Genomic DNA, 13,687 nt, shown 5'->3' with positions numbered 1-13,687 from the left:
GATGAGGGGAGAAGAAATGTGGGTGAGGGGAGAAGATATGTGGGGTGAGGGGAGAAATGTGGATGAGGGGAGAAGATATGTGGGGTGAGGGGAGAAGAAATGTGGGGTGAGGGGAGAAGAAATGTGGATGAGGGGAGAAGAGATGTGGGGTGAGGGGAGAAGATATGTGGATGAGGGGAGAAGAAATGTGGGTGAGGGGAGAAAGGGTGAAGATTGGGACTAGGAAAGAGCAGGAATTTGAGGTGAGTGAGGTACTTAAGGTCAAGGAAAAAAATAAAATGAATAATAAGGTGAAGACAAGAAATAAAGAAGAAAAAAAATAAGTACTACTAATAATACAAGTTTAGAGAACAAAACAAAGACGATAAATTAGTTAATGATGAAATAGAAGAGGAACTTACATGAATAAAGATACTGACCCAAAAAATTAAAAAAAGGGGAATTCAGGAAAAATGCAGGAGAATTTTAGTGTGAGTAGAATGATGAGAAAGTGCAAGAAGAATGACAGGGGAGAGTGGAAATGATGAAGGGAAACCGAGAGGAAGGAAAAAGAAATCATGAAAGCAAATTAAATTACAGTTGATGAAGCAAGCAAACACCTGAACTTCTGGCACATCAACTGGAAAAAACAAACCAAGCCTTAAAACACATTACAGTGATTATGAGAGTAATGTATTAAGTAAGGGTGGACTTTGAGGGTAAACACTTACTTACTTAATTACTTATTTTACTTACTTCATTTACTTTACTTACCTCACTTACTTTACTTACCTCACTTATCTTACTTACTTTACTTATCTTACTTAATTACTTACTTTACTTACTTTACTTACCTCACTGATCTTACTTACTTTACTTATCTTACTTAATTACTTACTTTACTTACCTCACTTATCTTACTTACTTTACTTATCTTACTTAATTACTGACTTTACTTACCTCACTTATCTTACTTACTTTACTTATCTTACTTGATTACTTACTTTACTTACCTCACTTATCTTACTTACTTTACTTATCTTACTTAATTACTTACTTTACTTTCCTCACTTATCTTACTTTACTTACCTCACTTATCTTACTTACTTTACTTATCTTACTTAATTACTTACTTTACTTATCTTACTTATTTTACTTACTTCAATAACTTTACTTACTTTACTTTTAAGGGTACAAAAAATCCAAATGACCCACCACACCCTTGAAGCTTATCACAAAAAACACTAAATGGAGCCTCACACCCAGACCCTTTGAAGACCAGCCCTGCGTGTGGCACTGGGTCCAGGCGGCACTGCTCACCCCGGCACTCACCTTCAGACTGGGGTTCTTCTCCTTGAGCTTCATGAGGCGCTTGTAGGTGCCCTCCTTGAAGCCGTCGCCTATGTCCGAGGGGTGCCCAGGAGCCAGGCGGTAGTCCTCCATGCCTCCGAAGGCGTAGATGACGTGGGTGCACATGAAGGGGTCAACACTCTCCACCTCAAATCTGCCAGCGCCGGGACGCTTCTCCGCCCACGACGTGAAGTAGCACATCACCTTGGGGGCGTCCTCTGCGGGGGGGGAAGGGGGATTAGTGTGAGGGGGAAGGATGGGGAATGGAGAGGGACAGTGGCTTAATGGATCCTTGGGGAGGGGTAAGGGAGGGGAAGAAGTGTGGGAGGGAGGGATGAAGCCTTTCCCATAGTACTAGATGAAGATATAAGGTAAAGAGAGAGAGGGGCTAACCTAACCTAACCTAACCTAACCTTTCCCACAGTATTAGACAAAGATATAAGGTAAAGAGAGAGAGGGCTAACCTAACCTAACCTTTCCCATAGTATTAGACAAAGATATAAGGTAAAGAGAGAGAGGGGCTAACCTAACCTAACCTAACCTAACCTAACCTAACCTAGGGGCGAGGGAGCTTGATGAGGGGAGAGGAGGCAGTGAGGGGAGGATGGAGTCTTGCCAGAGTGAAGTAGATGGAGGTGAAAATAAAGTTAGGGGAGTACAATATATTTTTTTCTTTCTCTTTCTTTTTCCTATCTCATTCTTTTCTTTCTCTCATTCTTTCTTTCTTTCTTTCTCTTCCCCGTCCCTCTCTCTTATCTCCTTACTACAATCCTTTTTATTAACATTTTATAGCTTTTCCTTATACCTTGCTGTAGATTCATGAAAAGGTTGATTTTGATGGCACACGAACACCCACCCTGCCAGCCTCACCATATCCCTCAATGTTCATCTCTCTCTCTCTCTCTCTTTTTTTTTTACATCAGAGGGCTCAAGGGCAACAAAAAGAGTGCAAAAAAAAAAAGCCCGCTACTCACTTCTCCCATAAAAGAAAAAAAGTAAAGAGTGGCCAAAAGAGAGGTCAATTTCGGGCGGCCCTTCAGTTTACTCCAGGACAAAAAGTGAGACATACAGGATACCAAAGTCTACATTCCCCAGGCACCCATTATCAACTGTCCCTTAATTCAGTCTATCCCTTCCTCCCTCACCCCTCCTCATCCCCCCTTTCATTAATCTACTAAGCATCTGCCATTCATATTTTCCGACTTTCTTAACAACCTTCGTCTTTCTTCCTTCCTTCCTTTTCCTCCCTTTCCTTCCTTTTCCTCTCCGTCTTCAATTCTCTCTTCGTGCCTCCTTTCCTATTCCTATCTTCTTTCTTCCTTCCTTCCTTTTCCTCCCTTCCCTTCCTTTCAATTCTCTCTTCGTGCCTCCTTTCCTATTCCTATCTTCTTTCTTCCTTCCTTCCTCTTCCTCCCTTCCCTTCCTTTCAATTCTCTCTTCGTGCCTCCTTCCCTATTCCTACCTTCGTCTTTCTTCCATCCTTCCTTTCCCTCCCTTTCCTTCCTTTCAATTCTCTTTTCGTGCCCCCTTTCTCTTAATCACCTCTTTCTTATTCCTCCCTTCGTAACAATCTCCTTCCTCCCATCCTTTACTCATTCCTTCCTTTCCCTCTCCATCTTCAAAATGTCACTCCACCTCAAACTGACCTCTCTCCTTGCCTCTTGCTCCTTCTTCTTTTGTCCGAGCAGCTGCCTCCCATGTCATAAATAATAATAATAATAATACACCTTTAAACCCATAATTGACCTCTCCTCCAGTCACTCATTCTAACATTTTTTTTTTCGCCCCTTGAGCTGCCTCCCTTGCCTGACTAGACCCCTTTCCAACCTTAAGAAATGGTTGACTTGTGAATGGTGGAGGCATCTTAGCATACCAACCTATGTATGAAAGTGAAACAGAAAAAAGAAAAAAAAGAAATAAAAACTGAGCGGCAGAAGTGTCTGAGAATCCCAACCTACGTATGAGCGCATAAAAAACAAAAAAAAAAAAAAAAAACACTTACTGGGCACGGCGGGAATGATGTCCATCCTCTCCATGGGCGTCTGCTTGGCCAGCGTGGAGCGGTACTTGTTAATCAGCTGCATGGGGTCAATGAGCGTGGGCGGCGGAAGTGTGGTGCGGGTGGCGATGGAGCTCTTGGTGATCGCTGCCCAGTCCACCTCCTTACCACTACGGGGCCGACCCATCAGCTCCTCCCTGGGGGTGTGTGGGGCAGGGTGAGAGAGGCAGGGTGTGTGGGGAGGGTGAGGAGGGGCAGGGTGAGGGGAGTGGATAGGAGGACAAAAAAAGGTAATATTCTAAGACATTTCTGCACCCAAGATCACAAGGCTTTCACAGGAGTTTTGAGCATTGCCAGGGGTAGTTTTATGACCCTGGTGTGTGTAGGGACAGAGGGGGCAGGGAGGGGGGACAGGGTTATGGGGGGTGCAGAGGAGGACAAAAAAAGGTTATAATCTTAAGACATTTCTGCACCCAAGATCGCAAAGCTTTCCTGGGAGTTTTGAGCGTTGCCAGGGGTAGTTTTATGACCTGGTGTCTGGAGGGTGACAGAGTGAAGGAAACGTACATAAGAGAACACAAGGGGTCATATACATAAACATTTAAGTGCCCAGACCCACATATTCGACGAGGCTTTCCTAGGAGTTTTGAGCATTGCCAGGGGTAGTTTTATGACCCTGGTGTAAGTGGGGAGGAGGGAGAGGGGGGGCAGGGGAGGGGGAAGGTGCAGAGAAGAACACAAAGGGTCATATTCTTAATCCTGTATCATAACAAAACCAAGAAAAGAATCAAACAAAAATTTTACTAACACCATCACCATCACCTCCTCCTTGACCTAGTCCTCCTCCTTAAACATTTCGGCATTCAAGCTTATATTCAACAAGGCTTTCATAGGAGTTTTGAGCATTTCCTTCACTATAAAAGAAAAAGGACAGCCTCTCCACCTTCGACGTACCTGTTTGCCTCTTTCTCTACTCCGCTCTCCCTCCTGCACCTTTCTCTCTCCCTATCTTCCTCTCACTCTCATTTGCCTTTATTTCACTTTCTATGTTATATTTTTTCTTTTCGTATTTTTTTTTATTTATTTAAAGATTTATTATTGATTTTTCTACCTCCATGTCACTTTTTCCTGTTGGTTCTTCTCTTTTTTTTATTCAATTTACTCCCTTTTTTTGCCTTTTTCTTTTGTTCATCGTTTTTTTTTAATTCCTCTTTGCGCTATGTCATCCTTCTCCTCATTACCTCCTTCTCTTCTTCTTCCTTCTCTTTTCTTCTTCTTCCTCTTCCTAATCTTTTCCCTTTTTCCTCCTCCTCATAATCCACATTCGTTAGTCCTTAACCGTGTAGCAGCGACGGGCCAAATTTGTGCCATGATATAAACCCCCCAAAATAGATGATACATAAATTGATCACAAATGCATTGATATATATTATGAAATGGTTTGCGTAAGTGATGATTTTTTCTCATTTTTCTCGCTTAGAGGGACCATTAAGAAACATGATCCCCGCAGCTACCGGGTTAAACTGTTTCCTTTACTGTAATAATAATAAAAAAATAAAAAAAAAATAAAATAAAAAAAAAATATAAAAAATATAGCCCCTCCACCCCAGGCCAAGAGAGACCGTCCACCTGGCACTCACGTCATGATGCTAATAAGCGGGTACTTGGTGTTTCCGCCGCACACGTCGCCGGTGAAGTCGTCCATGTCCACGGTCCACACCATGGCCCCGCCGAACCCGCCCTTCATCAGCCACTTCATCTTGTTCCTGATGGCGCGCTCGTCGTCAAAGCCGACCCACAGGCTGCCCTTCACCATGTACGGGACCTGCATCTCCTCGTGCCAGACGTACTCCCCGCCGCTACGAAGGTGCTCGCAGACCTGAGGGGGCAGGGACGGTGAGGGGGGGAGATGAGGAGGAGGAGGGTAGAAGGGAGGAGGAAAAGGAAGATGAGGGAGGAGGAGGGAAAACAGGAAAAATAGGTCACAGGAAGATAAGATAGAAGAGAGGAAGAAAGGAATAAGAGGAAGAGGAGGAGGAGGAGAGTAAAAGGAAGGAGGAGAAGCAGAGGAGAAGGAAGGTGATGGAGAAAGAGGAGGAAAAGGAGAAGGAAGGTGAGGAGGGGAGGAGGAGGAGGAGGAAGAGGAGAAGGAAGGTGAGGAGGGGAACACAAAGGAACACAATGGAAGAACAAACAACAGCAGGGGAGGAGGAGGAGGAGGAGGAGGAATACATAGGAATACATAGGAATGGGGATGACTTTCACAGGACATTAGGCAGCACTGTATAGCACTGATGTAAGGTTGTATGAGAGGAAATAATACAACAAGGGAAAGACTGGGTGACTATTGTATTGTATCTGTATTGTAGTAATTAATCTAGAGTTGTAAGAGTGGCAATACAGTAAGAGAGGAACTGTGTATTGTATTATATTGTATCTATTTTATTGTATTGTTGTAATGCAGAAAAGTGTGAGAAATAAAATCGTAAGGGAGGACTAGTGAGTATTGTATTGTACTGTATTGTATTGTATTTGTATTGTAGTAATCTCTCTCTCTCTCTCTCTCTCTCTCTCTCTCAATCTCAACTGCCACTTCCCTCAACTTAACATTCACTTAAGTACAATTCCACCTAACCTGGACCATGGGGGCTGTGTGCTCTGAATATCTATGTAAATCTATGTAAATCTTCCCACCCTTCCCTCTCTCTCTGTCCCTCCCTCCTTCTCCCTCTCCCTCTGGTCATTGTGGTCTGATAATCTATATAAAATCAATGTAATCTATGTAAATCTATGTAAACCTCTCTCTCTCCCTGCCCCTCACCTCGTAGTATGCCATGAAGCCCTGAATATCTATGTAAATCTATGTAAATCTTTCTCTCTCTCTCTGCCCCTCACCTCGTAGTATGCCATGAAGCCCTGAATATCTATGTAAATCTATGTAAATCTCTCTCTCTCTCTCTCTCTCTCTCTCCCTGCCCTTTACCTCGTAGTAAGCCATGAAGTCCTGAATATCTATGTAAATCTATGTAAACCTCTCTCTCTCTCTCCCAGCCTCTCATCTCATAGTAAGCCATGAACCCCTGAATATCTATGTACATCTATGTAAACCTCTCTCTCTCCCTCCCCCTCACCTCGTAGTATGCTGTGAAGCCCTTAATATCTATGTAAATCTATGTAAATCCACCCCCCCAGCCCACTCTCCCTGCCCCTCACCTCGTAGTATGCTGTGAAGCCCTGAATATCTATGTAAATCTATGTAAATCCACCCCCCCCAGCCCACTCTCCCCACCCCTCACCTCATAGTAAGCCATGAAGCCCTCCTCGCCGGTGTACTTGCCGGCCTCTCCTCCACCGCTGGCCGGGGAGTTGACGGCATTACGTGCAGGATTGGCCAAGGTGAAGGTGCGGCCGTAGGTGGGCATGCCGATGATCAGCTTCTCCTTTGGTGCTCCGAGCTTGGCCCACCTGTAGAGGACGGGGGGATGGGTGAGAAAGGCACAGTGGTAAGGTGTTGACTGTCTGTTCACTCTATGACACTGGCAACATGGGTGAAAGGGAGAGAGGAGGGTGGAATTTGAGGAAGGGATCTCTTGACTTGTGAAGGAGGGGAGCAGAGCCACTCACAATTTGAGATGTCTATGGCCCAGGCAACATGAACCTCTGTAGCCTTATAAGGGGGAAAAGTCAAGGGAAGCAAGGAGGTAACATGTGGGAAGAGAAAACAGGAGGAGGAACAGAGAGGAAGGAACACTCTCAACTACTAAGTCACAGAGGAGCCACTCACAAGTTTGAGGTGTCTATGGCCCAGGCAACAAGAGTGAAGGGCAAAGAAGAGAAGAATAGAGAGGAAGGGAAGGAGAGGAATGGAATCTCTGGACTAGTGAAGGAAGGCAACATATGCAGAAGGAAGAGTGAAGGGAAAGGAAGAGAAGAATAGAGAGGAAGGGAAGAGAGAGGGAAGGGAAGGAGAGGAATGGAATCTCTGGACTAGTGAAAGAAGGCAACATATGCAGAAGGAAGAGTGAAGGGGCAACATGGGAGGAAGGAGGAAGAGTGAAGGGGCAACATGGGAGGAAGGAGGAAGAGTGAAAAGGGCAACATGGGAGGAAGGAGGAAGAGTGAAGGGGCAACATGGGAGGAAGGAGGAAGAGTGAAGGGGCAACATGGGAGGAAGGAGGAAGAGTGAAAAGGGTCAACATGGGAGGAAGGAGGAGAGTGAAAGGGCAACATGGAAGGAAGGAGGAGAGTGAAGGGTCAACATGGGAGGAAGGAGGAAGAGTGAAGGGGCAACATGGGAGGAAGGAGGAAGAGTGAAAGGGTCAACATGGGAGGAAGTAGGAAGAGTGAAGGGTCAACATGGGAGGAAGGAGGAAGAGTGAAAGGGTCAACATGGGAGGAAGGAGGAAGAGTGAAGGGGCAACATGGGAGGAAGGAGGAAGAGTGATGGTCAACATGGGAGGAAGGAGGAAGAGTGAAGGGGCAACATGGGAGGAAGGAGGAAGAGTGAAGGGTCAACATGGGAGGAAGGAGGAAGAGTGAAGGGGCAACATGGGAGGAAGGAGGAAGAGTGAAGGGGCAACATGGGAGGAAGGAGGAAGAGTGAAGGGACAACATGGGAGTAAGGAGGAAGAGGAAGGGCAACATGGGAGGAAGGAGGAGAGGAAGGGCAACATGGGAGGAAGGAGAGTGAAGGGGCAACATGGGAGGAAGGAGGAGAGTGAAGGGGCAACATGGGAGGAAGGAGGAAGAGTGAAGGGGCAACATGGGAGGAAGGAGGAAGAGTGAAGGGTCAACATGGGAGGAAGGAGGAAGAGTGAAGGGGCAACATGGGAGGAAGGAGGAAGAGTGAAGGGTCAACATGGGAGGAAGGAGGAAGAGTGAAGGGGCAACATGGGAGGAAGGAGGAAGAGAAAGGGGCAACATGGGAGGAAGGAGGAAGAGTGAAGGGTCAACATGGGAGGAAGGAAGAAGAGTGAAGGGGCAACATGGGAGGAAGGAGGAAGAGGAAGGGTCAACATGGGAGGAAGGAGGAAGAGTGAAAGGGCAACATGGAAGGAAGGAGGAGAGTGAAGGGTCAACATGGGAGGAAGGAGGAAGAGGAAGGGCAACATGGGAGGAAGGAGGAAGAGTGAAAGGGTCAACATGGGAGGAAGGAGGAAGAGGAAGGGTCAACATGGGAGGAAGGAGGAAGAGTGAAAGGGTCAACATGGGAGGAAGGAGGAAGAGTGAAGGGGCAACATGGGAGGAAGGAGGAAGAGTGAAGGGTCAACATGGGAGGAAGGAGGAAGAGTGAAGGGGCAACATGGGAGGAAGGAGGAAGAGTGAAGGGTCAACATGGGAGGAAGGAGGAAGAGGAAGGGGCAACATGGGAGGAAGGAGGAAGAGGAAGGGTCAACATGGGAGGAAGGAGGAGAGGAAGGGCAACATGGTAGGAAGGAGTAATAGTGATGGGGCAACATGGTTGGAAGGTGGAGAGTGAAGGGGCAACATGGGAGGAAGGAGGAAGAGTGAAGGGGCAACATGGGAGGAAGGAGGAAGAGTGAAGGGTCAACATGGGAGGAAGGAGGAAGAGTGAAGGGGCAACATGGGAGGAAGGAGGAAGAGTGAAGGGGCAACATGGGAGGAAGGAGGAAGAGTGAAAAGGGTCAACATGGGAGGAAGGAGGATAGTTAAAGGGCAACATGGACGGAGGGAGGAGAGTGAAGGGTCAACATGGGAGGAAGGAGGAAGAGTGAAGGGGCAACATGGGAGGAAGGAGGAAGAGTGAAAGGGTCAACATGGGAGGAAGGAGGAAGAGTGAAGGGGTCAACATGGGAGGAAGGAGGAAGAGGAAAGGGTCAACATGGGAGGAAGGAGGAAGAGGAAGGGGCAACATGGGAGGAAGGAGGAAGAGTGAAGGGTCAACATGGGAGGAAGGAGGAAGAGGAAGGGCAACATGGGAGGAAGGAGGAAGAGGAAGGGTCAACATGGGAGGAAGGAGGAAGAGGAAGGGTCAACATGGGAGGAAGGAGGAAGAGTGAAGGGTCAACATGGGAGGAAGGAGGAAGAGTGAAGGGGCAACATGGGAGGAAGGAGGAAGAGGAAGGGCAACATGGGAGGAAGGAGGAGAGTGAAGGGGCAACATGGGAGGAAGGAGGAAGAGGAAGGGGCAACATGGGAGGAAGGAGGAGAGTGAAGGGGCAACATGGGAGGAAGGAGTAAGAGTGAAAGGGCAACATGGGAGGAAGGAGGAAGAGTGAAGGGGCAACATGGGAGGAAGGAGGAAGAGTGAAGGGGCAACATGGGAGGAAGGAGGAAGAGTGAAGGGGCAACATGGGAGGAAGGAGGAGAGTGAAGGGGCAACATGGGAGGAAGGAGGAAGAGTGAAAGGGCAAAATGGGATGAAGGAGGAAGATTGAAAGTGTAAAAATGGGATGAAGGAGGAAGAGTGAATTGGCAAAATGGGATGAAGGAGGAAGAGTGAAGGGGCAACATGGGAGGAAGGAGGAAGATTTGAAGGGTCAACATGGGAGGAAGGAGGAAGAGTGAAGGGGCAACATGGGAGGAAGGAGGAAGAGTGAAAGGGGCAACATGGGAGGAAGGAGGAGGAGTGAAAGGGGCAACATGGGAGGAAGGAGGAAGAGTGAAGAGGCAACAGGGGAGGAAGGAGGAAGAGTGAAGGGGCAACATGGGAGGAAGGAGGAAGAGGAAAGGGCAACATGGGAGGAAGGAGGAAGAGTGAAAGGGTCAACATGGGAGGAAGGAGGAGAGTGAAGGGGCAACATGGGAGGAAGGAGGAAGAGTGAAAGGGCAACATGGGAGGAAGGAGGAAGAGTGAAAGGGCAACATGGGAGGAAGGAGGAAGAGTGAAGGGGCAACATGGGAGGAAGGAGGAAGAGTGAAAGGGTCAACATGGGAGGAAGGAGGAAGAGTGCAGGGGCAACATGGGAGGAAGGAGGAAGCGTGAAAGGGTCAACATGGGAGGAAGGAGGAGGAGTGAAAGGGGCAACATGGGAGGAAGGAGGAAGAGTGAAGAGGCAACATGGGAGGAAGGAGGAAGAGTGAAGGGAAGAGAGGAGGAAGAATGGAGTCACAGAATTACACTCACAGGTTTGAGGCGTGGTCCACAGAGAGCTGCTTCCTCCACTCACTGTCCTCTGAGGGCGCGAAGAGCGGTGCGTTGTGGCCCACCGTGTTCTCCCATTTGCCGTGGAAATCGTAGGCCATCACGTTGATGAAGTCCAGGTACCTGAGAAAGGGAGGAGTCAGTCAGGAGCAAGTCAGTTCTGTTTACTTGTACAGGAGTTATGCTTGGCGGGCTGTCTTGTTTTGTGTGTTTTGTTTTTTTCTATGTTGGCTTGTTTGAAAAGTCTCTATTGGCAGTAGTTGGAGTTTTCATGGACTGTTTTGTGATGTCACTGATAGTTTTACACGACCTCCGCACCTTGAACAGGAAAAATTACCCATGAAAACCCAGTTACTCTTCTCTGTGGCCTTGGAAAACAGTCGTAAAGGCAGCCCGAGATGTTTAAGAATATGGACTCTCGTGGACGTTGCCGGGGTTTTCATGGACTGTTTTGTGATGTCACTGATAGTTTTACCCGACCTCTGCACCATGAACAGGAAAAACTACCCATGAAAACCCAATTACTCTTCTCTGTGGCCTTGAGAAATAGCCGCAATGGAAGCCTGATATGTTTAAGAATATGGACTCTCGTGGAAGTTGCCGGGGTTTTCATGGACTGTTTTGTGAATCCAGTGACAGTTTTACCCGACCTCTGCACCTTAACCACCCATGAAAACCCAGTTACTCTTCTCTGTGGCCTTGGAAAACAGTCGTAATGGAAGCCCAGGATGTTTAAGAATATGGACTCTTGTGGACATTGCCGGGGTTTTCATGGACTGTTTTGTGATGCCAGTGATAGTTTTACCCGACCTCTGTACCTTAACCACCCATGAAAACCCAGTTACTCTTCTCTATGGCCTTAGAAAGCAGTGATGAGGGGAGCCTGAGACATTTACAAATACCAACCAGAGCATTGCGGCGCGTTACCTTGAGATGGCGGGAATGTCATAGCCGCCCTTGATGTTGTCGGGACCCACAGGCACAGCGGCGGTGAGCAGCAGCCTCGGCCGCCCCTCCTCCTTGGCCTCAGCTTCAAACGCCTCGTACAGCTCTGGGGGGGAGGGGAGGGTGGTGTCAGGGGTGGAGGAGGAGGAGGAGGAGGAGGAGGAAAAGGACAAGGAGGAAAAGGAGGAACCATTGTAAGTTTTGTTGGGATTTTTTGGGTATTGTAGGGCATTCTAGGGTATTGTATGTTTTCAAGAGTATTGTAGGGTAGGCTAGGAACTGGAGGGTATCATAGGTATTGCAGGTATTGTAGAGTATTGTAGGTAGGAGTAGAGGAGGCATTCTACTTCTACAACATTATAGGTATTGTATGTAAAGAAGGAGATATTGTAGGTATTGTAGGGTATCGTATAGAAGGGGAGTGTAAACAGAAGTGGTGGTTATGTTAGTATTGGCTATTGTAATGTTTTGAGCGTAGTGGTAACAGCTCTCTCTCTCTCTCTCTCTCTCCCTTAACCTGAATACAATTAGACTCAATATTACCTTTAAAATGCACTTGTTCACGATCTTACACACACACACACACACACACACACACACACACACACACACACACACACACACACACACACACACACACACACACACATTTGGAGGTTTTAAATACACCCCGCGACACCCCTGCCAGAGTACTGATGGGGTGAGTGTCTCGCTGCAGGAAGGGAAAGGTTCAGGAGGGAGAGAAATCACTGCTGGGAGGTTTTTGATCTCTCTCTCTCTCTCTTTTTTGTCTCTTCTTTTTTCTCACTCTCTGCCTCTGTGTGTCTGTCTCTCTCTCACTTTTTTTTTTCTCTATAAATTAGTTAAGACAGACACATACAGAGACATGTAAATAGATAAATACTAATAGATAATTGATACACACACACACACACACACACACACACACACACACACACACACACACACACACACTCCAGTATACTAGTAAAAGATTTCACTAACCTACATAAAAGACCTTCACCAGGAGAAAGATTCATAAGAACACACACACACACACACACACACACACACACACACAGCAAGAACAAAACATAAAAAAGAAACATTCCTTGTATTCTGTGGAGCATGACACACACACACACACACACACACACACACACACAGAATGGGATGGAAGTAGTGGACATGGGAGATCTAATAACATGGGACACTAGAGACTCATTAGGACATGGAAGGAAGATGAAAAAGGGCATTAGGACACACACACACACACACACACACACACACACACACACACACACACACACACACACACACAGAATGGGATGGAAGTAGTGGACATGGGAGATCTAATAACATGGGACACTAGAGACTCATTAGGACATGGAAGGAAGATGAAAAAGGGCATTAGGACACACACACACACACACACACACACACACTCACACACACACACACAGAATGGGATGGAAGTAGTGGACATGAGAGATCTAATAACATGGGACACTATAGACTCAATAGGCCATGGAAGGAAGATGATAAAGAACATTGGGACACACACACACACACACACACACACACACACACACACACACACACACACACACACACACACACACACAGTAGAAAATTGAGGAAGGGAAGATGCTTGAGAGACATAAAGAAATATAGCTTCCCGCAAAGAAATATAGAGGTTTGGAACAGACTAAGTGAGGATGTAGTATCGGCAAGGAATGTGCAAAGCTTTAAGGACAAGTTGGGTAAGTATAGATATGGAGACGGGACCACACCAGCGTAAACCCCAGGCCTGTAAAACTATAACTAGGTAAGTACAACTAGGTAAATACACACACACACACACACACAGACACACACACACAGAGGGGAGTGAGGAGATCTGATTGCAGTGTATAAGGTGTTGAATAGAATGGAAAAAGTGGACACGGAGGATCTAATAACATTGGACACTAGAGACTCATTAGGCCATGGAAGGAAAAGGACACACACACACACACACACACACACACACACACACACACACACACACTCACACTTCCCCCGTTCTCACCCTTCAGCAGCAGGACAAAGTTGGCCTTGTCGGTGTTCCCTTTGGGGTACTCCCAGTCCAGGTCGAGACCATCAAAGTCGTGGCGGCGCAGGAAGGGGATGGCGCTGAAGATGAAGGTCTGGCGCGTGTACCTCGAGGCAGACATATCCTTGAACTTCTTGGTGCCGAACGACCACCCGCCTGAAGAAGGGAGGAGGTGGTGAGGGGAGGAGGAGGACGGACATAAAAGAGAGGAATT

At 47.0% G+C, this 13,687-nt stretch overlaps 1 protein-coding gene across 1 annotated transcript in view; it reads right to left on the bottom strand.

Annotated features, from left to right (window-relative positions):
- Positions 1 to 13,687, bottom strand: part of LOC126995807 (probable chitinase 10) — a 100,885-nt gene that overhangs the window by 12,101 nt on the left and 75,097 nt on the right. Inside the window, exons 6-12 of the mRNA XM_050855658.1 lie at positions 13,450 to 13,629; positions 11,361 to 11,484; positions 10,416 to 10,556; positions 6,625 to 6,793; positions 4,969 to 5,207; positions 3,332 to 3,525; positions 1,312 to 1,547 (exon numbers count right to left, since the gene is read on the bottom strand). Of these exons, the coding sequence (XP_050711615.1) occupies positions 1,312 to 1,547; positions 3,332 to 3,525; positions 4,969 to 5,207; positions 6,625 to 6,793; positions 10,416 to 10,556; positions 11,361 to 11,484; positions 13,450 to 13,629 (1,283 nt within the window). The remainder of the gene's footprint in view (positions 1 to 1,311; positions 1,548 to 3,331; positions 3,526 to 4,968; positions 5,208 to 6,624; positions 6,794 to 10,415; positions 10,557 to 11,360; positions 11,485 to 13,449; positions 13,630 to 13,687) is intronic.

This window comes from Eriocheir sinensis, chromosome 9 (genome assembly GCF_024679095.1).
Source record: "Eriocheir sinensis breed Jianghai 21 chromosome 9, ASM2467909v1, whole genome shotgun sequence".
NCBI classification, from domain to species: Eukaryota; Metazoa; Arthropoda; class Malacostraca; order Decapoda; family Varunidae; genus Eriocheir; species Eriocheir sinensis.
The sequence above is the reverse complement of the archived record's forward strand: the minus strand, read 5'-3'. Positions and strand labels throughout refer to the sequence as shown.